The sequence below is a fragment of the Gracilinanus agilis genome, chromosome 2, assembly GCF_016433145.1.
Source record: "Gracilinanus agilis isolate LMUSP501 chromosome 2, AgileGrace, whole genome shotgun sequence".
In the NCBI taxonomy this organism is placed as follows: domain Eukaryota; kingdom Metazoa; phylum Chordata; class Mammalia; order Didelphimorphia; family Didelphidae; genus Gracilinanus; species Gracilinanus agilis.
In genome coordinates this window covers 239,725,698-239,751,325 of record NC_058131.1, presented here as the reverse complement: position 1 = coordinate 239,751,325, position 25,628 = coordinate 239,725,698, and the positions used below count along the sequence as shown (strand labels likewise).

Genomic DNA, 25,628 nt, shown 5'->3' with positions numbered 1-25,628 from the left:
CAACCAATCATATTGTTCGCCACACCTCAGCTCTGTAGCCAGTCATGTTGTCTTCACCCCCATGTTGTTTCCACCCCCGTAACCAATTGTACTATTTCTTCACCTACCTTGTTCTATTTGTTGTTCTGTGCTTATTAAAGGGAGCTGTGCTTCCTTCCAATTCAAGGTCTTTTGGATGAAACAGTCATTAGACCCACCTTGTTTTACCAGGTTTGTACCCTGATGATAAATTGTTAACTTGCCTGGAGAATATGTTCCTCAGTCTACCTTTGTTGAATTTTACTTGCAACGCCTAGGAGTATATGCCTAGTTGTGGTATCTCTGGTTCAAAGGAACATTTTTTAGTGTAATTACAGATTGTTTTCCAGAAACATGGAACCAGTTGACTCTACTAGCATTGGGTTGGTGTCTGGATTCTAACAGTTCTTATGTTTCCCATATTTGTCTTGTCTTTTGCCATCTTTACCAATATGATAGATGTGAGGTCAAATATTAGAATTATTTTTGTTTACATTTCTCTTCTTAATAATTTCAAATTTTTAATAGTTATTGATGCCTTGCATTTCTCTTGAAAACTGCCTATTAAAAAATCCACCTCAGACACTTTCTAGCTTTGTGACCCTGGGCAAGTCAGTGGACCTCAATCTGCCTCGGTTTCCTCAACTCCAAAATGGCACCTATCTCTTAGAGTTGTGAGGAAAAAATGAGATAATATGTGTAAAGTGCTCAACACATTTTTTTTTTCTGGCAAGTGGTTTCTGCTCATACGTTATTTAAATCAATTTGCTACATATCTTGAATACTGTGCCTTTTATCCAAGATATTTGCTACAAAACTTGTTTTTCTCGTTTGCCTTAATTCTGTTGACTTGGGATTAGGCATTATTTCCCTTAAGATTCTTATTCTTAAGAGGGGCTTTGTTCATCTTCCCTTCTTAACTACATAGTAGTCCGTTGGTAACTTCTTTCACCTATACAAGACTATCCTCAATGTTAATTTTCATATCAGAGTTCAAAAATACCTTCAAATATAAAACCTAGGTTGTCAGAACTAGAAGGAATCTTAGATCTAGAATGTCATAGTTGGAAGGACCATAGTCCATAAAATGTGAATTCTAGAAAGGATATACTAGAACATAGGCCATTAGACTTGACATCATCTAATGCAGTCCCTTGTTTTATAGGAAACTCTGAGAGGGAAGAGTAGCTTAGTACAGCTAGCTAATATCAAAGCCAGGACTAGACCCCAGGTCTCCCCATAAAGTAACTTGTCATTATTTCACACTGCCTCACTCACAAAATGGAGTAAACACCACACAAGGATGAGGTATGCTGATGATAACTCATTTGTTTTTTCAGTCTCGAGAGATCAGGCTTATATTTATGATTTTAATTAATTCATTGTCTTCACTTTTAATTCTGCACTTTAACCAAACTAATGTCTTTGGAGGCTACGAATTGATATATGACAGAATTAATCTTGGTTGTCTTCTGAATGCTTGGGGAATAAATTTCTACTGTAATTTAAGAATTGAAAAAGAACATTGTGTCATTGCTGGAGCTTAGAAAGGAATTAGGGGCTCTTTAATATAAGAAACATTTGTTGAGCCGGAAAAATGGTTTACCAAATAATGTTCAAAGAACATCAGCTCTGTTCCCCTTTTACCTTTATTTTTCAGCTCTCTGGGAAGAAATAATATAAATTAAGTGGCCTATTTAGATGAGAGACAACATAGTATAAGGCAAAGATCATTAGACTAAAAGTCCAGACTGAGTTTTGAGTTCAGGTTCCATCTTTGCCTCTTACTAACTCTATGACCCTTAGGAACATACCATATCTCTTGTGACCTTAAGTTTCCCATTTTGTAAAATCATAGATTCTTAAGAATATAGTGCTGGAAGGACCCTTAGAGATTCTCTAATCCAACCTCATTTTGTAAAAGAGGAAACATTCATAAAGGAAAAGTCACTTGCTGAGGATTAGTTTGGAGCTCCAAAATCCTTTCCAGTTCTATGATTTGTGGGCATTCCTTATCTCTCACCTTATGGGACTGTAGGGGACAACTTGTTGCTGTGAAGGAAGTCCAGTAGAGCCCAGGAAGCAGAATGAGCTTGCTGGTTAATTGGCAAAGGCAAAGGTCCAGTGAGTATACAAAGGGAATATGGAAGGAGATGTGTCCCTTTTGATAATTTTAGCTACTGTTCAGTAAATTAACAGGATACCTGCCTCCACAATACTCACCAACGATCAAATTAGAAGATCCTGAAATAAAATATGACTTGACCAAGCCCATCTTACATGAATTACTTCTCCTTGTTGTTTTTACTTAATTCTGAATTAATGTGCTGTACCATTATTTCCTGTCAATGGGTAAAGATAGGTAAATGGCTCTTCCTTTCCTGTGCCATAGTCTGATGAACTTGCTGCCTTAATAAGTCTGTCATTACCATCTGCCTCAGCATTACCACCTACCTTCATTCTCTTTCCTATCTAATTCACTGAAGGGTCATTATAGTATGCTAGAAGAGCATGGAGTCAGGGGACTTGGGTTCAGTATTTATCCTTTCTTCTTACCTTTGTATCCTTCACGTGCTCTGCCAAACTTCTTTTATGCATGGATTTGTTTATGCCAGTCCTTTGTTCAAAATCTTTCAATAGGGCAGCTGGGTAGCTCAGTGGATTGAGTCAGGCCTAGAGACGGGAGGTCCTAGGTTCAAGTCCGGCTTCAGAAACTGCCCAGCTGTGTGACCCTGGGCAAGTCACTTGACCCCCATTGTGCACCCTTACCACTCTTCCACCTAGGAGCCAATACACAGAAGTTAAGGGTTTTTTTAAAAAGGGGGGGAAAAAAGAAAAAAATCTTTCAATAAATTCCTTTTGCTTATAAATTACTCAGATTCTCTACCATGGCATTTTATAATCTGTCTCCATCATCCCTTTCCAGCCTTATCTCATACTACTTTCTCAATTAATTCAGGATCTAGCAAAAGTGGACTACTTGAAATGTATACCCTGGGCATTTCTATCTCTGTGCTCTGCCCTTGTTCACATTCTCAGTATCCTATACCTAGAATACAAATCCTTCACCCCACCACACATCTATAGAATGCCCTTCCCAATCTTTAAAGTCCCACTCAAATACCACCTCCACCAGGAAACCTCCCTATAATTCTCCTTCCTCCTTTAGAGCTCACATAGTCTTTCTACCTCCTTATTCATTTACCATGTCATTTTATTTTAGTTGTTTACATTAGTATTACATTATGTTATTATTATTAGAGTTATTTACATCTATGTTATATCCCTCTGCTAGAATGTTAGCTCCATGATAGCAGGGAGGATCAGGTTTTTTAAAATTTAATTTAATTTAAAAAATTTTTAATTTTATTTGACATTTTTTTCCATGGTTGTATGATTCATTTTTTCTCCTTCCCTTCTTTCCTCCCCTCTCCAAGAGTTGACAAACAATTCTACTAGGTTATATATACATATATAACCATTCAAAAGCTATTTCCTTCTTATTCATTTTTGTGATAGAGTAATCTTTTAAAACCAAAATCCCAAATCACACACCCATATATAACAAGTGATAAATCATGTTTTCTTCTGGATTTCTGCTCCCACAGTTCTTTCTCTAGACGTGGATAGCATTTTCTCATAAGTCCCTTGGAATTGTCCTGGATCATTGCATTGCTACTAGTAGCAAAGTCAATTACATTTGATTGCCCCACAGTATTTCAGTTACTGTGTATAATGTTCTCCTGGTTCTACTTATTTCACTCCACATCAGGTCATGTAGGTCTTTCCAGTTCTTATAGAAATCCGTCAATTCATTGTTTCTCTCACCTTCGTATACCACAATTTGTTCAGCCATTCCCCAATCAAGGGACATCCCCTCATTTTGCAACTTTTTGCCACCACAAAAAGTGTAGCTATAAAGATTTTTGTACAAATAGATCCTTTCCCATTTTTTTTAAAATTTCTTTGGGATACAAACCTAGTAGTGGTAAGGCTGGATCAAAGGGCAGGCCATCTTTTAAAGCCCTTTGGGTATAATCCAAATTGCCTTCCAGAATGGTTGGATCAATTCACAATTCTACCAGCAATGCATTAGTGTCCCAATTTTGCCACATCCCCTCCAACATCTATTATTTTCCTTTACTGTCATATTGGCCACTCTGCTAGATTTTGATTTGGGTTTCTCTAATCAGGAGGGATTTAGCACATTTTTTCATATGATTATTGATGGTTTTGATTTCTTCATCTGAAAACTGCCTATTCATGTCCGGTGACCATTTGTCAATTGGGGAGTGATTTGATTTCTTATAAATTTGATTTAGTTTTTTTGTATATTTGAGAAATTAGACCTTTGTCAGGGAAATTTGTTATAAAATTTTTCCCCTGTTGCTTCCCTTCTAATTTTGGTCACATTCGTTTTGTTTGTACAAAACATTTTTAATTTAATATAGTCAAAATTATTTATTTTACATCTTGTAATATTCTCTGCCTCTTGCTTGATCTTAAATTCTTTTTAATTAATTTTAAATTAATTTTGCATATTTGGAATTATGCCCAAAGGACTTTAAAAGAATGCATGCCCTTTGATCTAGCAGTACCACTACTAGATTTGCACCCCAAAGAGATGATAAAAAACGATTGTACAAATATATTCATAGCCACACTCTTTTTGGGGGCAAAAAATTGGAAAATTAGGGGTTGTCCCTTGATTGGGGAATGGCTGAACAAATTATGATATATGATAGTGATGGAATACTGTTGTGCTATAAGGAATGATGATTTCTATATGAATTGGAAAGAATAAAATGAGCAGAACCAGGAGGACATTGCACACAGAAACTGAAAAATTGTGGGATGATCAAATGTAATTAATTTTGCTACTAATAGCAGTGCAATGATCCAGGACCAGCCCAAAGGACTAATGAGAAAGAATGCAAAAAAAGCATATGATTTACCACTTGTTTATATGGGTATATGATTTAGGGTTTTGGTTTTAAAAGATTACTCTATAACAAAAATGAATAATATAGAAATGAGTATCAAGTGATAACACATGTATAACCCAGTAGAATTGCTTGTTAGCTCTGGGAGGGGAGAAGGGAAAGGGAAAGGAGAGAAAATGAATCATGTAACCATGGGGAAAAAATAAAAAGATAAATTAAAAATTAATTTTCCATCTTTCCTTTCATTTTATTCTTTGTCATATCTTGCGTCTTTATGTCACATATGTTTTCAGTAATATTCCTTCCCTTCCTCTTCAATAAGCTATCCCTTGTAAAAATGTTTTTTAATTTAAAAGAAAAATGGCATTTCAGCATAACCAAACAAAATACATATCAACTTCAGTCTAGCAGTGTAAGCCTTATTCTATACCCACAGTCCTTCATGTTCTCAAAGAAGGGAAGGTGATGCATATTCCCTGAAGTCAAGCTTCTTGGTCATCAAAATCAGTGTTTAGTTTTTTCTTTATGCTTACATTTTTGTAATCATCATGTATATTATTTTCCTGTTTCTTTAAACTTCCTTCTGTATCCGTTTATAGAAATCATCTGATGCTTCTTTGAGGGCTTCATATTCATAATTTCTTATAACTATTGTTTTTAATATTCATTTAGTATAATTTTTAGCAGATTTGGCAGTCATTAGGTATCTACTTAGTTTCCAGTTCTTTGCTACTATAACAAGTGCTTCTCTGAATATTTTTAATATTGTAAAACCTTCATTTTGTCACTGATGTCCTTGGGGTATCTGCTCAGTAGTAGAATCTCTAGACCAGGTCATTCTTTAATCACATGAGCTCTTTATTTTTCCCACACCTAGATCATAAATCAGAAATGTATATAAAAGCCTAGAGGTCTATAATACCTCTACTTATCCAGTGGGTTTTGAGTCTAGCAGTGTGATGAAGTGGAAAATGCAGTACATGTATTTGAAGTCAGAAGATCTAGGTTTAAACTCCAGGGCCCATGCTTATTATCCACGTGACCATATGCAAGTTATTTCTTCCTCTCTCTCTCTCTCTCTCTCTCTCTCTCTCTCTCTCTCTCTCTCTCTCTCTCTCTCTCTCTCTCTCTCTAAAAAGAGAGTTTTGCATGAGATGAACTCTTTCACTCCCTTCCAGATGTCATTTGATATGACTCTTCATTCCTTTTCTCCCCTAGCTCAAGAGCTGGAGTGTAGAGGACCTTCAGAAGAGGCTGTCTGCACTCGACCCTATGATGGAACAGGAGATTGAAGAGATACGGCAGAAGTACCAGTCGAAGCGACAGCCAATTCTGGATGCTATTGAGGCCAAGAAACGGCGACAGCAAAACTTCTGAGCGAGTCCCAGCATGATGGCAGGGCTGGGTGTGGTTCACATCTCAAGGACGCTCTGTTTCTAGCTTCCCACAAGCCCTGCAGGTTGCTCCATGTTGAGAGCAAAATAGAGGGGCAAATGGTTCTGCCCTTTCATGTACTCATAAGCACCTTTGTGAACTTCAGGAATGCAAACGAGCACGAAGGTCTTTTTTCACAGTCAAGGCTCCATATTGATATCCTATGTATTTAAAATAATAAGAGATCTTATTTCTAGGGGTCCACATTAGCATTTTTAAACTTACGGTTTTTAACTCAAGGAATAGGGAAATCCCTAGGCCAACAAGAGTTGGGAGTGTTTTATGTATGTCTTTATTTTGTTTTTGTTTTTTTTCCATATAGCTTTTAGTAGTTCTTGCTAGTAACATTTTTAAATGTGTAAATTATAATTATGTCCACATTTCTTGTGGCATTTAACTACTGTACTCTTGGTACGGGTATAGCTTGAAAACAGTTCAACTGTACCCTCTTATGACTACGGTACTGTAGAGTGGGTTAACAAGGGTCACTGGAAGGCCACTGAGAAAAAGAACAGAATTCTGGGGAGACCAGCCTGTTCTTTGATGGGGCCTTATAAAATTAAGTTGCAGCCTAATCATGTTAGGGTGATTTGAGCCTGGCACTTGCTTAATGCTTATCACTGTCTGTTAATAAATAGTAAATCTGGGTTTACTATTTGAACTCCAGGAAGAAGCCTGCCTCACGGCACCTTCATTGCAGATCATTTTAAAGTTTGTCACCCACCAGCTCCTCTTCTGTCTGATTCTTCTCCCCAGATACCCTGTATACTCCAGTGGCTAAACAGAAAAAGCCCTAGTTAGAAAACTCAGCTGCCTATCTTGGCTTTGTGCTTGGGGCAAGTTATTGACCCTCTCTGAGCCTACATATCCTTGCTTTACAACAACAGGTTAGAGACAGATGACAGCTGAGGTCATCTTCAGCTCTGGCATTCTTTGTTCTTCAGGCAGCTAGTCCTAATGTCCCATGCCCCCCTCTGCATCATCCATAATTGGTAATCAGGCTTCTCCATCTTCCTGTCTCCTCTCCCTCTCACATATCCTTCTGCCACCACCCACTTCCTCCACCCCCACCCCCACAAAAAAGGAAATTCATTGTCTGCAGAGTCAGCATGATATAGAAGAAAAAGCACTGGACTGGGGGCTCTTCCCAGCTTTCAGAACTTGATTGTGATTTTAAATAAGTCACTTCTGAGCCTCAGTTTCCTCATCTGTAAAATGAGGTGGTTGGACCAGAGCTTAAGGTTCCTTCCAGTTGTGACATTCTATGTTTCTGAATCCACACGTTTAGCTCTTTAGCTACAAGATCATTGACCACAGCCTCTGTTTCAAGTGGCACACTCTCAGATCACATTCATTTGTCTTTGGGTTCCATGTTCAGTTGTCTTTTTAGGGGGGAGAAACTCTCCTGCCTGTTTCCTTCCCTGCAGCCAAGCAGGAAGGGAAAGCTCACACCCCAGGTGTGATATGCAAGCCCAAGAAGTAGCTTTAACTTTTTTTTACCAGAGGACTCTGACACCAATCTAAGTTCTGTCTTGCAATGTGCTGTTGTCATATCTGGTTGTACATAATAGGCCCGGGTCCCTTATCTGTATATGTGTGAAGCAGTTAGGGGGATCTTTGCAATCTAAGATGATTCTTTGCTATTTGGATTGTTCTTCTTTATCCAACACTGGCCTTATTTGTTCTAATAAATTGTTCTGAAAACGACAGACGTCTTCCCCTCTAAGTTTCCTCATAGCGAATGGTCACTTCTAGAGTGACGCTGAATTCCAGTTTTGAGCTACTAAATGTTTGTGTTTACCTTTATTTCCCTCAGGCACACAGTATGGAATTTTGTAACTTAGGTAAGAATGTGGCTAGACCAGTCATGGTGTACCTTTTAAAGACCAAGTCCCCAAATTGCAATGCTCACAGTGCATGTGAGCCATCTCTCCCCCCACCCCCCACCCCCCAGACAGGGGAGGGAGGAAGCACTCCTATTGGGTGGGTCATATGAGAAATATCCTTAGGCATGCGTGGAGAGAGGGAAGGGAGCACGCGTGTGCGCGCACACACACACACACACACACACACACACACACACCCAGCACATGTGCTAGAGGTTCATTAACACAGGACTAGACTTTCCACTGATGTCAGTATGCAGAGCTTTATTAAGTGAATACTAGGCATCAGGCATTGTGCTAAGCACCAGGCATTCCAAGAACTGAAAAAACCCTGTCCCTGAACTGAAGGAGCTCACAGTCTAATGCAGAAATGCAAATAACTACACATCTAAAAGATCCAGACCTTAAAAGTGGGGGGAAGTTTCAAAGAAATGGCAAAGGCATCCTGAGAAGGTGGGATTTGCACCACTTTGTGGCAACATGGGGGTGGCTACTCCCTTCTCCATGCTGTGCCAGGGCAGCACAAACTCTGAAATGTCCTCCCAAGCTCAGAGGCTTTGTGTGTGGTCCCTTTGATAACCTGTGAGCCTCTTGGTCAAAGACCTGCTAAGTTTATCAGCAGGTTATCTGAGGAGTGAATTTTTCAGCCACAGCAACCCTCTGAAACTGTCATCTAAAGCCTAAAGGGGGCTTATCTTTGGACAGTTGGACTCAGTGGCCTGTCAGAGGAAGTATCTCCATTCATGACATTTCCATTCCTCAAAATACTAGTGCAACACAACCCTCAAACCAACTCAAGATCAATGGGGAAGTGGGCAGAGAATACCCCAAGGGAACTAGATGCAGCAGCGTGGTACTTCCAGGACCAAAGAATATCACAGGCCTGAAGCTAAAGACTCAAGAGTTTAGGACTAGATAGGATGATTTCATTTTATTTATGCATAAATGCCATGCTCAGGGACCAAGGTCAGAATAACTCTGGGTCTAAGTGTCAGGGTTTGGGGGAAGCTTAGAAATTAGTGAAAGATGAAAGCCCTCAGGCCAAAGACAAGAGTGTCCTGCATCAGAAGCACCCAATGTGAGGTCCACTATACTCCGGAGTGTTGCCCAAAACAGTTAAAAATTTAACTGGGAGGAGACAGCTAGGTGGCTCAGTGGATTGAGAGCTGGACCTAGAGGCAGGAGGTCCTGAGTTCAAATCACAATTACTATCTAGGTGACCCTGGACAAGTCACACTTAACCCCTATTGCCTAACCCTTACCATTCTTCTGCCTTGGAACAAACACACAGTATTGATTTAATATGGAAGGTAAGAGTTTTTAAAAAATATAATTGGGAAATGTTAATAATAATTGATATGTGGTTTTTTCAAGTTAATATACAGCCTAGGAGAACTTTTTGGATGGTTTAATGCTGCTGCCTCCAACCCTTTTTTTCTTTTCTCTCCTATGTCAGAGAGGCAGCATGGAAAGGTGGATGGAACTCTGAACCTGAAGTCAGAAAACTGGTGTTCAAATCCCATCTCAGATACTTCCTAATTGTAGGACTAGGCCAATTTTTTGTGCCTCTTGCCTCATTGTCTACATCTCTAAAATGAGGGAGTTGGACTTGATGGCCTCTAAGTCCTTTCTACCTAAATCTTTGATTCTGTGATCATAGGTTTTGTCCACGGAGCTGATGCCCTCAGAAATGGAGAGATCAGCCAAGCCATTTGCATAAAGTGGTTGCAATTTGACCTCAACCATTGAACCAGCACTACCAGGATTATGATTTTAAAAAACATTTTTAAAATATTTTCCCAACTAGACGTAGTAACAATTTTCAATATATGTTTTCCAAAATTAAAAGATCCAAATTGTCTCCCTCCCTTCCCTTCCCTCTCCTGGAGAGGGTAGGCAATTCAAGAAAGTGATTTATTTAAGGAAAGTGGGGTATCTTTCACAACTCTTGGTACCTGTTCTCTAGTTCTGGATTCCATGATTATAAGTGCAGCAGAGCATGGTAAAAAAAAGCATTGGAGTGTGTCCCAAGAGGGCCTCAATCTAGCCTCAGATGCCATTTCTGTCCCTGACTAGCTGTACAATGAAGATGGAGACAAGAGGTGTCTAGTTAGACCTGTGGGGGTACGTTACAACCTCCCTGGCTCTCTGTTCTCTCATCTGTAAAATGAAGCAATTGGACTCGATGGACTCCCAAGTCCCTTCAGGCTCTAAATCCTATGATCCTACTCTCTCAGGCCTCTCTCCCAACTCTAAATCTTTTGGTCCCATCCCAGGCAAATAAGTATCATTGTTCCTTGGCTCATTAATAAATCTGCTTGCTGCAGAAGCTCAATGGGGGAGGGCATTCTCTGCCCTGGAAAGCTGGGATTTATTTAGAAGGCATCTGGGAAGGGAAGGTAAAGGTATCGGAGCGGGGGAGGAAGGGAGGGGAAAGGAAAGAGAATAAACTTTTATGAAAGGGTTGACTTGGCTCAGTGGATTGAGAGCCAGGCCTAGAGATGGGAAGTCCTGGGTTCAAATGTGACCTCAGACACTCCCCAGCTGTGTGACCCTGGGCAAGTCACTTAAACCCCATTGCCTAGCGCTTATCACTCTTCTGCCTTGGAACCAAAGCATAGCATTGATTCTATGAAGGTAAGGGTTTAAAAAAAAAAATTATGAAGCACCTACTATGTGCCAGGCACTGTATTGAGTGCTTTGCAAAGATCTTATTTGATATAGCACTACTGAGGATCCTTGCCAGCACCCCAGGAAGGAAACTGTCTCAAAGCAAACTGAGGTGGTGGTCCAAGGGCCCAACGACCCCAAGATGTGGAAAGACACCTGGCAGAACATCCACCAGCGGGGAAGCAGCTGCACATACAGTGAAATTCCATTTAAAAAAACCATTCAATTGAACATTTATTGTGGACCTATAAGGGACAAATGAGGCTCTGTTTGATGGCGATCACTGGCCTCACAGAGTTCATATTCCAGTGGGAAGTGCAGATAAGACACAACTAATACACACATGTATATCTCGTGTGCTAAATGCATGAGGGGTAAGTTGAGGTCAAAAGTGAGGTCTGGGAAGACTGTGGAGGGGAGATTTTGTGGAGTTGGGCCTTAAAGAGAAGTAGGAATTTGATAGGCAGAGGGAAAGACTAGGGATCCATGAGCAAAGGGGAAGACTGAAGCTGTGCTCTCAACCCACTCCAAACCCTTTCCCATGAGCTGGGCTGTGAGACCCAGCCATAGAGACAAAAGACTCCCTGGGCTCGGAATCTTCATTTGTATAATGCTTTTAATTGATTCAGGTCTTCGCAGAAAGGGTTTGCTTCCACTGCCAGGCCTGGAAGGCTGCACCGCTCGGTGATCTGGGGGAAGACGGGGATCTCTTCCTTTCAGCAACTCAAACTAGAATTTTCCATCTTTAGATTTTGTTACTAAGAGTGAGAGTGCCTGTGCCCCAGAGCAAACTAGCTCCTCTGAATACTGTGAGGAGCCCGCCCTTCAGGTTCTTGGGTCTCTGCTTGACCTGGCACCCAGGCTTGGCCCGGGAGGCTCGTGAGCACAGGGTCCAAAGAACACTCGTCCCAGATCCAGCCAGCCAGCCAGCCATCATCTATTAGTAATAAAAATACTGTAGAGAATGACTGCATTCAATGCTCACAACTGAGGAAGGTGCATTGGAAGAGCTCTAAACAGTTGGTTTGGAGATCTGATTTTCTATCTAGGCTCCAACACCAGCCAGGTGAATAGGGGCAAATCATTTCTTCCTGCTAAGCCTCAGTTTCCTTTTCTGTAAAAATGGGAATAATATTTTTCTTACTTAGGTTAGTGCTGTTATGAAGAAAGTATTTTGTAAATACTTCTGCAACCAGAGGAGTGGGAATCCTACGAAGGAAGATCTGAGAAGGGATCTCCCTTGGTCATTTTTTTTCATTCATGTCCAACACTTCATGACTCCTTTTGGGGTTTTCTTGAGGGGGAATACCAGAGGGCCTCACCATTTCCTTCTCCAGCTCATTTTACAGATGAGGAGACTGAGGGAGTCAAGGTTAAGTGACTTGCCCAGGGTCAGTATCTGAGGCCAGATTAGAATTCAGGAAGGAGTCTTCCAGGCACAGCACTGCCTACTGAACCCCTAGTTACCCATAGATATATTTTATGATGTGGAGTCATTTCAGTCATGTCCAGTCCTCCATGATCCCATTTGGGGTTTCCTTGGCAGAGATACTGGAGAGGTTGGCCATTTCCTTCTCCGGCTCATTTGACAGATGAGGAAAATAAGGCAAGCGAGGTTGGGTGGCTTGGCCAGGGTCACACAGCTGGGAAGTAGACAAGGCTAGATTTGGACTCAGGAAGGTGAATCTGTCCGGTTGCAAGTCTGGTGCAGGTCTGGCACTCTACCGGGCCGCCTGGCTGCCCCGAAGGCACCTCCCCCTTCTTTGCAAAGCTGAGTAGAGCGCAGTGCATGTGGCGTATTCTGGCACAATTTCAGTGACTTGATTATTTTGCTCAACTGTTTCGGTTTTGTTTTTTGAAACCATTTCTGTTCTAATAACTGTCCTAAGACAGAAAGGCAAGGGCTAGGCAAATGGGGTTAAGTGACTTGCCCAACTCACAGATTTGAACCCAAGTCCCCCTGACTCCAGGCATGGCACTCTCTCCACCGTGCCACCGAGCTACCCTTGGCTGAGCTGTTTTGTTCTGGTTCGAATTCTTGCTTCTGAGGAAGAGTGCTTTTGGAAAGGGATAAGGGGCTCGAGGGAAATATGGGGGAGGTAAAACATTAATAAAAAGTCATTTTTGAAAACGTGAGTGCAAGTACTGCTGTTATCTCTACCTTCACAAATAGGGAAACTGAGAAGGAACAAGTCCGTAACAAATTGCCAGCAGGGTCAGGACTCAAACAAGGGTCTCCAGGAGCCACCCTAGGTGCAGCCAGGGTAGCACCGTGGATGGCACGATGAGCCGAGAGTCATTCTTGCCCTAAGTTCGAATCCAGCCTGAGACACTTAGTAACTGTGACTTCTGTTTGACCCAGTTTCCTAATCTATAAAATGGCGATGATAATAGCCCCTGCCTCCCAGGGTGATTGTCAGGATCGAATGAGATAATAATTGTAAAATGCTTAGCACAGTGCATAGCACCTAGTAAGCACTATATAAATGTTAGTTTTTATTATTGCTATGCCTGGTGCATAATAGGTTTTGAAATGTTTATTGACTGATTCACTGCCCAACCCCATTAAAGCCCTTCTTGGGCCTCCCTTGTGATCCATCAATCCAGAAATGAGCCTTTAAAACAGGAGTTCTTAACCTCGGTCCATGCACCATTTTTTATACTATTTTGATGACTTCTATTTCGGTGCCACTGGTTTCCTTGGTAATCCTATGTATTTTGTACATTTAAAAACATTATTCCAAGAAGGGGTCAGGAGGTCTCCCCAGACTGCCACAGGGGTCCATGGCAGAGAAGGTGAAGAAGCCCTGTTAACAGGTCCTCCAGCTCTGGCTCTGCACCCCCTGGAACATGCCACCAAGCCTGTGGCTGAAAGGACTTGAACTAGTCTCCTTCTTGGAGAACGCCACTCCAAAGGCTCGATAAAGCCATGTGAATTTGCAAGTCATAGAGGGACTGATGGCTTTGGGAAGACAAAACAGAAGGGCTTTCCCAGCAGCCCCTAACTCTTCAATAGATAAGAGAGCATGGTTTCAAGGAAGACCATGTTCACATTTTATAAAATAGTACTAATTCACTCACTGCCCTTTTCCCAGGTCAGATACATGGAAAACTGTGTCCAATTCTAGGTGCCATACTTTTGACAAGACATTAAGAATATGGTGCATTCCAGGCCCAGAGACAGGAGGCCTTAGGTTCAAATCTGGCCTCAGATACTTCCTAGCTGTGTGACCCTGGGCAAGTCACTTAACCCAGTTTGCCTAACCCTTACCTCTCTTCTGCCTTGGATTCAATACCCAGTATTCATTCTAAGACAGATGGTAAGGGTTTAAAAAAGAGAGAGAGAGGATCTGGTGTATATCCAGAGGGGGGATACCAGACCGTGAAAGGACTGGACATCCGTGCCTACAGGATTGCTGAAAGGAACTGGAACTATTTAGTCTGAAGGTACAAGACAGAGACGTGTCTCTATCTTCCAAGTACCTGGAGGGTTGTCATGAGAAGATATCTGTTTAATCCCAGAGAAGAGAACAAAGAATAGTGGAGGGAACTTAGAGGGAGGAGAGATTTCAAAATAATGGAAGGAATTACTTTCTAACAAGTGAAAACTATCTTACAATAATGCAATCTCACTTGAGATAATTCATGAAGAAAATGGAAGACCACTTGTTGGAGATTTTGAAGAGGGGATCCATGGGAATGGTGGGCAATTTAACAATCGAGGTTCATTCTGCTGATATGGACTACAGTTCTGTTGTTAGTCATCCCATTTCTTATGCTAATGGTAATAGGGAGTGACACGCTGGACTGGGGTTTGGGTGGAGGAGAGCAAAGAAATGAGACCAAGTATATATGCGGGAATGGAGATGTACAAGGAAAGGGAAACCCAGAGATGAGATTGACTTTGGCCAAGGACAAGTAGAAGGAGGGGATTGGAGGCCTGAGGCTTTAGCAGATTATGATCACCTTATTTGATGCTCTGAAAAGTTCTGTGGGGAGGCCAAGCAAATAAGGAAACCAAAGCTGAGGGAGGACACAACTAATATCAGCCCTGCTCTGCCACTTCCCAGGCCTGGGCTCCTTCTTCACGCACACAATGTCTCTGGGACTCTTGGGGGCTAGGCACAAAGAGCTTCACTCAGACTTAAGAGGCCGCTGCAGATGGTGCCTAGCTCTTAGTTGCCTGTAAAAGGGCAGAGGCAAAGGCATGAGGAAAGCCTGGCTGAAGAGCCCTGGGCTGTCTCTGACCCCACTCTATCGTTGGCTCAAAAAGGGCCAACGTCAGGGTGTCCCTAAAGTCATCTATGGATGGGGTCATAGGAACCCAAAGCTGAAAGAGACCCTAGAACGTGCCAGAGGTTGAATGGACTTTAGACACCACCTAATCCAACCCTGTCCTGAGGCACAGAAAAGGAAGGTAAGTTACCAAGGTAACCCAAGCGGTACATAATGAAATCAGGAGTCGTGCCTCATGCCCTCTTGCTTTAAATCCAATGCCCTTTCCATTTCATCAAGCTCATTATATGCCACAGGGGTTTCCTGCTGTGAAACTTCAAGTGGGCAGGGCCCTCCAGTGCTGTCTCAGAAGAGGGCATCCAGGAGCTTCCTGGGAATAAAGGAGCCTTGACGAGGAGCTCGAGGCGGACCTAGTAAGTGAGTATGTGAGTGGGCAATGATGGATGTGTACTAATGTGAAGCTTGGCCAAGAGGAGGCCAGTAAGACACACAGAGTTTGAATCTGGAAGGGCTGACACAGCTCCATCCAAGGTGCAGGAGGAATGTTTTGCATGATAATAACCCAGAATGAATTGCTTGCCAGCTCCAGGAGGGAGGAGGGAAGAAGAGAGGGAGACAATTTGGATGCTATAACTTTGGAAAACTTAGGTGGAAATTTGTCATTATATATAACTGGTAAAAAATAAACAAAATGAAAACCAAAAGGTAGGAGTGTTGGTTCAGTCACTGAGGACACCTGGGGAGTAAGGGAAAAGTTGTTCTATCCAGAACAGAACCCAAGCTAGAAATGAAAAGCCTAGATCCAATCCTGCCTCTATGGGGCCCACAGGTGTGTGGATTCCCATGGATGTGCCCAGGCAACACAGACTTAAAGAAGGGCAGGATTTTTGGAGGTGGGAGGGCCTCGGAAGTCATACCTAAGACCAAACCCAAAAAGGAATCCCCATTATCACTTGACCAAGTAGCTCCTCTACCTACTCTTGAAGCCCTCCAAAGAGGAAGATGCCAAAAGCAACCCATTCTGCTTCTAACAGTTAGAAAGTTCTTCCTTCAAACATTTACAAATGCCACCAACTGTTCCTGGTTCAGCTCTCTAGGACCAAAGAGAACAAGTCTAACTCCTTTTCCAAATGAGAGCCCTGCAAACACCTGAAGTCAGGTATCACATAATCCTCTTTTCCAGGTCAAAAATCACCAGTTCCTTCAATATGTACTTAACAGGAGGCCATTCACCATCTGAATATTCTTGGCCTGTCCCATGATGGTCCCATGAAACCTGATGCTTTCAAACACAGAAATGATCACCTTTCCACACTCTACCCAGTTCTAGTGGGTATTTCCATTCTAGGACTCAGCCCACAAAACATCTCCTCTATGCCTGCCTGTCCTTTATGGATGCCGTGATGGCAGCTACTCTGAAAAGCAGTTGGAGGCCTCTGTGGACTTTTAGAAGGAAAGTGGGCGTTCATCCCACCTTGGTACCATCGAGTTGGGATCCCGGCCCGTCCTCTGATTCTAGGCCTGGCACTTTACCCACAAACATCCCTTAGGAGATAAAGGATACGATCCCTTCTCCCCTCAGGGCTCCAGGACCACTCAGGAAGGGATGTCTTCATACTCTCAGTTTTGGTCACTTCTAGCCAGGTGAGTGTGGGCAGCTGGAGGGTAGAAAAGACACATCTATGTGCCGGGGCCCTGATTTTAGTAGACTTGAGAAGGTAGCTGGCAAAAGTGGAAAGAACTATGAAACTAATCAGAAGACCTGGGATTCAAGTCCTGGCCCTGCTATTTGCCAGGGTAAATCATTTAACCTCCCCTGGGCCTCAGTCTCCTCATCTGTAAACGAAGAAGGGAGACTAAATGGTCTCCAAGGTTCCTTCTAATTCTCAATCTCAGGATCTGTCATCTATGACGTAGGGGCCGCTTCTGGGGCTTGGGACTTGGGCTCCGGGAAGCTCCCCTCCCGAGATGTCTCATTGGAAGCCTGAGATGCCCCCTCTTCAGTGCTGGAGGCATCCACGGAAAGGCTGGGCTCCCGCTGGTCACTGTTCCGCACGGCTGCCTCCAGGGCCTTCTGGCGCCGGTAGAAGTGGGAGAATTTGTTGAAGATGATGGTGATAGGCAGGGCCACCACGAGGATGCCACCCAGGATGCAGCCTGAGGCGGCCAGCTTGCCTGCCACAGTCACAGGCACCACGTCCCCGTAGCCCACAGTCGTCATGCTCACAGTGCCCCACCACCAGCAGGCTGGGATCGTGTCAAAGCCTTCACCTTCCTCCCTCTCAGCGGTGTAGGCCACGCCAGAGAAAACGGACACTCCCACGGCCAGGTACAGCAGCAGGATGCCCACCTCCCGGTAGCTGTGCTGGAAGAGAAAAGAGAGGTACTGAGCCCTGGGAATCCTCTCTCCCTACCCCCTGCTCTTGTCCAGAGCTCCGAGCCGAGCCTCCAGCGGGGCGGGTACCCTTGCCTCCATCACCTTCTGTCTCGGCCTCCGTGACAGAATCTTTAAAATAAGAAGTGTTTGCTGATAACAGCTTATGTTTTCTTCTAGCTCCTTCAGCAATGTGTGTTCTAAGGATTCTTACCTCCTGTCCTCAGATCCTTCCCTGGTCCCCACCTCCTTTCCCAAAGAGGAAATGAGGACAAAAGTCTTTCCGGGGGTTCATTTAGGCTCCCCGAGGTCTAGACTGGCCCCTCTTCTGCCTTGGAGGAAGTAATTGACACCTGTGACTAAGGGCTGACTCCTCAATCGATACCCTTCTCTCCTCTTTGGAGCCACAAGCGTCTGCCTGCCCTGGCCCTCTGCCTTGCAGGAAGCAGATCCTGCAGAGGGAGGGCCCGGGGGCTGAGAAGCCGAGGTGGGACCTCTGGCGAGCACTTCCACCATCCCCCACAGATCTTTCTTGCTCTCAGGGCCCCCCTCTCCGGCCCAGAGACCAGTCTCAGCTCTGGCACCGGACAGCTATTAGGTTTCGAGCAAATTCACCTAATCTGTGAGCCTCAGTTTCTTTGGAAGTAGATCAACTTCTTTTTCCTCCCAAATTGAGTTTACCCAGGCAGGTCTGAAGTGAAAATGGAATATCTATTTATGGGCCCAAAAAGTTGCCCTTGCTTTCCACAGGAAGCATAATGAATGCAATGGGCTTTTTGAAATGTTCTGTGTGATCTATATTTGTTAAAGCACTTTCATGAGGCTTTGACTTTTATTTTATTTTATTTTTTAAACCCTTACCTTCTGTCTTAGAATCAATACTGCAGTAAGGGTTAGGCAATGGGGGTTAAGTGACTTGCTCAGGGTCACATAGCTGGGAAGTGTCTGAGATCAAATTTGAACCCAGGACCTCCCATCTCCAGGCCTGGCTCTCAAGCCACCCAGCTGCCCCCAAGGCTTTGACTTTTAAACATTCTCTCTAGTAGAAGAAATAAAGAATCCTTTTATACTCCCAACTGAGTTTACCAAATACTTCTTAAGTACTGTGTACAAGTGATAGTTGCTAAGGAAATAGATGAAAAAGAACAGTTATTCCTGCCTTCTAGGAGTTTACAGTCTGACAAAGAGAATAAACTACAAATAAATACGATTAGGGCCAAGGGGGCAGAAGTTAGATAAAGGGCCATGGGAGTAAGAAGAGATCACTCTCAGGTTCAGGGGACCAGCTTTGGCTTCATGGAGCGCCAAAGGTTTCTATTTTGGAGCCTTAGAAGTTATCTCGTTTAATTCCTTCATTTTGTTATTCATTTCATTTGGTTTTATTCTGAACTTAACAAACAGTACATAAAGCAAACATTTCCCTATGCACTGCAGAACCAGAGAGGGCTTTACCCCAAACTGTGTATTTCCATTGGGGAGAGCTTGCTTTTCTTTTCAAGAATACAATCACTTCAGCCTGAAGCTTCCCAAGTGCCCTGTTTGTTGGTGATTCCTCTGGCCTTCCTTCTGTCTTCTGCTCTTGTATGTATAGATGTAGGTGTGTGGGAGGATGGGATTTGGGGATAGGAAGAAAGCCTGTCTCCATCCTCTCTCTGTCTCACCTTTCTCCCCTCAGAGTTCCTACAGATCTGACCTCTGTGAAGAGGAGGGATGGAGTTAATAACAGCAGGCCCTAGGCCCACACAGAACGTCCAGTGAGTGCCCAGAAGACTGAAAGACCCCAAAGGGAATCAAGGTTAGGAAGATCACCTGCTGAGATATATGGGAGATCGGGACACTTGGGGGGGTCCTCAAGAAGGATAACTACTGTCAAGAACACTCTGATGATCTAATAACAGTTTGCAGGTTTACAAGGCCCCTTCTTCACCACCACTCTGAAGCCAATCATGTAGGACTATCTCTTCTCATTAGGCACAATAAGCAACCCTGAAACTTAACACCCCATCTCTCATCTGCATGCCTTCCCACAGGCTGGCTCCCGTTCCCAGGATACACCTCTACCTCTCAGCATCCTTATCTTCCTTTAAAGTCGATTTTAAGGGACCACCTCCTGTAAGAATTCTTCTGGGAAGTTCCCAGAGACATTCTCTTTAGTGCTCTATCCTTGCCCAAATTACTTTGTATTTATTATTTATGTACCATGTTTATCCTTCCAATAGAATATAAGGGCAGCTAGGTGGCAAAGTGGATAGAGTGCCAGGCCTGGAGTCAGGAAGACCTGAGTTCACATCCATTCTCAGACACTTCCTAGCTGTGTGAATCTGGGCAAGTCACTTTACCTTGTTCGCCTCAGTTTACTCATCTGTAAAATGAGTTGGAGAAGGAAATGACAAACTTCTCCAGTATCTCCACCAAGAAAACCCCAAATGGGGTCCTAGGGAGTCAGACTGGACTGAAACAACTAAACAACATAAAATGTAAGCTTCTTGCAGGTGGGGTCCATTTCACTTTCTCATTGTTATTCTCAGGATCTGGCTCTCCCCCTAATGTTTAATAAATACTTATTGAGAAGAATGCCAAAGATGAGAAGAATCCTAGATCTCAGATCTCCATCCTTTTATGGGGAAACTGAGTCAAGACGTTATAGTAGAAATTGGGCAGATATAGAGTCACAGGCTTTGGGTTCTCAGAGGCAGCTAGGTGGTAAAGTGAGTGGACAAGGCACTGGGTCTATCAAGAAGACCTGAGTTTAAATATGGCCTCAACTTTCTAGCTGTGGTAACCTGGGCAAGTCGCTTGATCCCTATTTGCCTCAGTTTTCTCATCTGTAAAATGAGTTGGAGAAGGAAAGGGCAAACCACTCCAGTATCTTTACTGGGTCACGAATGGGGTCACGAAGAGTCGGACACAACTGAAATGAATCAGTGACAACATGGGGACGTTACTTCAGCTTTGTGACTTTAGTTTCCTTATCTGGGGATTATAAGGGGAAGCCCCTTAGAGGGCTTTTGCGAAGGAAATACTTTGCCGACCTCAAAACCTAGAGAAACGTGTGTACTCTCATTGCAGCTCTGTGTAGTGTGAAGGAAGAACAATAGGTTTATCATTAGAGGATATTGGGTAAGGGTCCCAATGCTGCTGATTACCAGCTGAGTTATGCTGAACCAGTCATTCTCCATTTCTGGATGTATTTTGCCCTTCACTATAAAATAGGGAGGGTGGGCTAAAAGTTAATACAGCCAGGCCCTTGGGGACCTGATCCCCCAGGCATACTAGAAGCCCTAACATAATATCCCTTCTTCCTGGTGGTATACAAAATGGTCCAGTCTCCATCTTCACAGGACTCCTTGAGGGTGGGAGCCCTGGTCAACTGGTACTTTTTGTATAGCTTAGCAAAACTTTTATCTCTTCCTTTCCTAGTTCCTGTGAATCAGAATTGTTTTTCTGCAGAAGTGAAAATCCAGTTTCCATATTTACCACTGCTCTTTCATCCCCATCTATCTTAGCCCTGTCCATCCTGAGTTCTCCTCTTTTGCTCTATCCTCTGCCTTCTATTTTGCTCTTTAGATCCCCTGTCCTTTTGTTAGACTTCCTTTCATCTTCAGTCTCTTTCTCTCATACACCATCTACCTTGTAATCATAGAAACTTGACCTTCCCCCCAAAGACACTGCCTCCCTGGCCACTCTCCAGAATTGAATATACCTTCTCTCATGTTCTCACAATGAAATGAGGGAAGAGGAGTGGGAATATTCCTGGTAGCTGACTGGGGCAATGGAGTCAGAAAGATCTGAGCTGGAATTTGACCTCAGAAATTTAGCTGTTATAATCCTAGATAAGTCCCTTAACCTTTACTTGCCTCAGTTTCTCCACTTATAAAATAAGGATAATAACAGCACGTACCTCATAGGATTGTTGCAAAGCTCAAAGGAGATAATAATTATAGACATTTAACACAGTGCCTTGGCACACAGTAAGAGCTACATAAATGTTATCGATTAGTATTCCTTGCTCTTACTGGCCCTTCCAGACCCTCTCTCTCTGTTGCCATCACACAGCAATCTCTCCTCTTTTGAGGTTCACTCCAAAAGTCTATAGCATAAGTTCCAAATCCTGTTTTAGTCATCCAACTGTATCCTGGTAACTCTCCTTCCTTTTTCAAGGAGCTCAATACTTGGTTCAAAGTTTTCTTCTTCACCCCAACTCTTGTCCTCATCCTTGAGACTTGAAAACATGCTATCATGTTCCTCAAACATCCTGGCCACTCAGTTTCTCAATTTCCTCAGTTCCCAAGTCCTCCATTCCCTCTCATTCACACAATAAAAATGGTCACACCATTCCTCTCACTCTCACTCACAAGGGGGTTTCCTTAGCCATCTTGAACTCTGAAATTCTTTAGTAACCTCATCTTTCCAGCTTACCCTTTGTCTGACTCCTCCTAAGCCTTTTCTTCTTTCTCTCCATGCCATTCCCTCACCTACTCTCCCAGGCCATCACTTTTGCTCTGCTCTCATAGAGAAAAATTAATTTTAATTTTAATTAACAAGCTCATCTTTAACTAACAAATCCAACTATATACTATTCTCTATCCTTGGTAATTCACACTGCTCATGCCTTACTGAAACTCTGCCCTAGGTTACCCATAATCCTTGCCTTTTCTGCTAAACATGAATGCAGAAAGTCACAAAACCTCCCTGCCTGGTCCACTACAGACTTTTGTTACCAAACAGCAACTGGGGCTTCACTGCTGCACGGCAATCCTTCCCCACAGTCCCCACCCCCATTGACAATCGCACATTCTCCAGTGTTTGATCCAAATTTCACACTACCTCTAACCCTCTGAATAAAGGATCGCACCTCCTCCTTTACTGAGAAAATAAAAGGTCATGAGTACCAGTCTTGAGCTCTCCCTTTTCTCCAACAGCATGCTTTGAAAGCCCTCCATACTCCTGTTCTTTTTTCCTTTCTTCTAGTCTTCAACAAAGAAGTCACCCTTCTCCTTGCCAACGCAAACTCCTCTATTTAGGCCTTTTATACCAATCGCTCCCATCTGCTCTAGAAGTTTTTTCCTTTCTTTTATCCTTTTTCTCATTTTCAACCTTTCCTTTCAAAGTGCTTGCCATATAGCAGATGTTTAAACAATGCTTGCTCCTTTCCCTATTCCCTTCCTTCCCTGCTGCTTGAAAATATGTCCAGTTTTCCCTTTTCTTTAAAAAAATTTTCACTTGACCATGCCATCTCCTCAAGCTATGTTTTACTCTTCCTAAAAATCCCAAGGATTAGAGATGGAACCTCTGATTTCAATGACATAAGGAATTCCTAGAAAAGGAAACTTACTTTACCAGTACAGCTAAGCAACTTCTCTGAAACTTTGTCTTGGCAAATTGCATTTGAAAGATCAATTGACTCTGAATCGCTGTTCCACAACTAGTATATGTCAGACGTGGGACTTGAACAGAGGTTTTGGCTACAAGGTTGGCTCTCTATCCATCATGCCACGACCACCTCTCAAATAGAATCAAAATCCTAGAAAAAGCACCTCTGTCCACTACCCCAACTCCTTTACCTCTCACTCACTTGTCTAAATGCCTACCATCTGCATTCTGACCCCATCTCCCAGATCAAATGAAACTGCTCTCTTCAAGGCTACCAGAGAGCTCTTAATTCTTCAATGTGGTAGATTTTTCTCAGTGTTTAGCCTTCCAGACTAATAAGCAGCTTCTTCCCAACCACCTACCCCATCCCACCGTCTCCCTGCCCCGTCCCCTCTTCCAGAATACTCTCCCCTCATTCTTTGCTCTGACTGCTCTTTCTTGTTAGGATCATGATCTATTTCCTACCTACTAACCATGGGTATTTCCTAAGCCTTTGTCTAGGCTCTCTTTTCTTCTTTCAAGTCTGTGATCTCAAACCATTTCATTGTCTTTATTAAGCAGACGACTCTCAAATCCATATTTCCAACTGTAAATTCAGGGCTTATCCCTCTATAGCCTTACATCACCAACTTCCTGCTGGCCATCTCCACTTGGATGTGCCCACTGGCATCTCAAGTTACCTTGTCCAGACAGAACACTCTTTCCCAGGTCTACTGAGACACCATGATCCTTACAGGCTCATTCAAGGCTCAGATGCCATTTCCAATAACGGTGGGCCTTAATTGTCAGTATTTTCTCTTTCATGTATTCTCTTCTATTTAATTGCCCTTTTATATAGCCCGGAAAATGGAAGCTCTTGGAAGGTAGGACCTCTTTGTAATTTTTATCTCCTGACCTAGTGGCTACATCATCAGCCTAGGAGCCCTGGGTTCAAGTCCTACTTCAGCTGTGTGGCTCTTGCAAGTCAATAGTAACCTTCCAGTGTTTCAAGCAACTCCCTAAGACTGTAAATTACAGTGGTAACTCACCTACATTGTGAAGGGACTTTCCTCATCTGGGAGTTCCCTATCTCAAAGAAATCACAGGCTTAGGACCTCTTCTTGGCACAATGCCTTGCATACAGTAGGAACAAATTCAACAATTAAATTCCTAAGGTTCCTTCCAGGGCTGAATCCTATCATGTCAACACATCAAAAATTATCTGCGTTAGGTGTGCCCGGGAGAGTACCCGAACCTGATGCAACTCCTTTATTTTAACTTGACAGACAGGACTTAAAAAGTGAGACGTCGGGCTCAGAGGTCAAATACTTTGCCTTGGATTACACAGCTAGTGTCAGGGCTGGAGGGTTCAACCTCAGTTGTCCTGACTTCAAGTCTGGGTCTATTCAGCACACCTGGTGGCCTCTCCCTAAGAATATCATTACAATTACCTTGAGCGTGGCCCCCAGAGAGCGCAGCCCTGTAGAGTGGCGGGCCAGTTTGAGTACCCGGAAGATTCTCATGAGCCGGAAGACCTGCACCACCTTGCTCAGGCTGCCCAGCTTCGAGGACCGGCCCAGCATGGCACTCACAAGCAGTGTGAGGTAGAAAGGCAGAACAGAAACGATGTCGATGAGGTTGAGCGGATGCCGGAAGAAGCGCGGCAGACTGGGGGCCAGCAACAGGCGGGAGGCCACCTCGAAGCTAAACCAGGCAATGCAGAAGTATTCGAGGCGCAACAGGAGCGGGTGGGCCACGGTCACGTCGTCATCGTGATCCTGGTACTCGGGCAGGCTATGGATGCACATGGCCGCGATGGAGACGAGCACCACGCCGATAGAGACGCAGCTGAAGAGCTTGCTGGGCAGAGAGTAGCCCGGGTTCTCCATGGTCAGCCAGAGGCGCTTCCGCAGCTGGCCGCAGCGCACAGCCCGGTAACGCTGCAGGTCTTGGTTGAAGTCAGAGATCTCGTCGGGCGACGTGTCCACGCTGCTCACGTCGCTCTCCTCGTCCCAGCTACGCCGGTGGCGCTCGAGCCGCCGCTCGTGGTAGCGTCCACTGCAGCAGGCGGCCAGGAAGCAGTCGCCCAGCCCCCAGTACTCGGCCTCCTGGCCAAAGGCGAAGACACACAGCTCCTCCAGCACGTGCAGCCGCCCGGTGCGGTAGAAGTGGAGCAGACACAGGAAGAAGCCCGGGTGCCGGTCAAAGTAGAACTCGCGCTTGCTAGGGTCGTAGTCGTCGCAGAGCTGACGAGCCTGCTCCTCCGATGCCGCGGCCTGCAGGCGGCCCAGCCGCGTGTCGGGGAACTGCGCCAGCGCCCGCGGGCTCAGCCGGCGCCGCACGCCGCCCACATTCACGTTGAGCGCTTCCCCCGGGAGCCCTGGCCTCCAGCGGCCGCTGGGAGATTCGCTGACCATGGTGGCCCCCGAGCGACCTGCACCTTGCGCCTGGAGATAGAAAAGAGCAAACTCTACGTTGGGGGAAGGAGGCCTTCGGGGATGGAGCTAGGCTCCCGCCTATTCTTATACCCGAGGGGCTTTTCTCCACACACACACACACACACACACACACACACACACACACACACACACAGAGCTTTCCACCCTGTTGTTTGGGAAAGGACCCAGCTTCTCGGTTAAGAAAAGGTGGTCCCGCTTCTGTAATCCTAGCGTGGGATCACAGGATCTAGTACTAAGCAAGACCTCCAAGGTCTAG

General features: G+C 44.0%; 2 protein-coding genes across 2 annotated transcripts in view; one reads left to right on the top strand and one right to left on the bottom strand.

Annotated features, from left to right (window-relative positions):
• STK4 (serine/threonine kinase 4) overlaps nucleotides 1-6,582 on the top strand; it is a 105,290-nt gene extending 98,708 nt beyond the window's left edge. The window contains exon 10 of the mRNA XM_044663796.1: nucleotides 6,180-6,582. Coding sequence (XP_044519731.1) covers nucleotides 6,180-6,338 — 159 coding nt within the window. The 3' untranslated portion in view covers nucleotides 6,339-6,582. The remainder of the gene's footprint in view (nucleotides 1-6,179) is intronic.
• Nucleotides 6,583-17,093: 10,511 nt separating this feature from the next.
• Nucleotides 17,094-25,330, bottom strand: KCNS1 (potassium voltage-gated channel modifier subfamily S member 1). Its single transcript, XM_044661072.1, has 2 exons — nucleotides 24,365-25,330; nucleotides 17,094-17,552 (listed from the first exon to the last, which is right to left on the bottom strand). The coding sequence occupies exons 1-2, from the start codon at nucleotides 25,328-25,330 to the stop codon at nucleotides 17,094-17,096; spliced, it is 1,425 nt and encodes a 474-aa protein (XP_044517007.1).
• Between the last annotated feature and the right edge of the window lie 298 nt (nucleotides 25,331-25,628).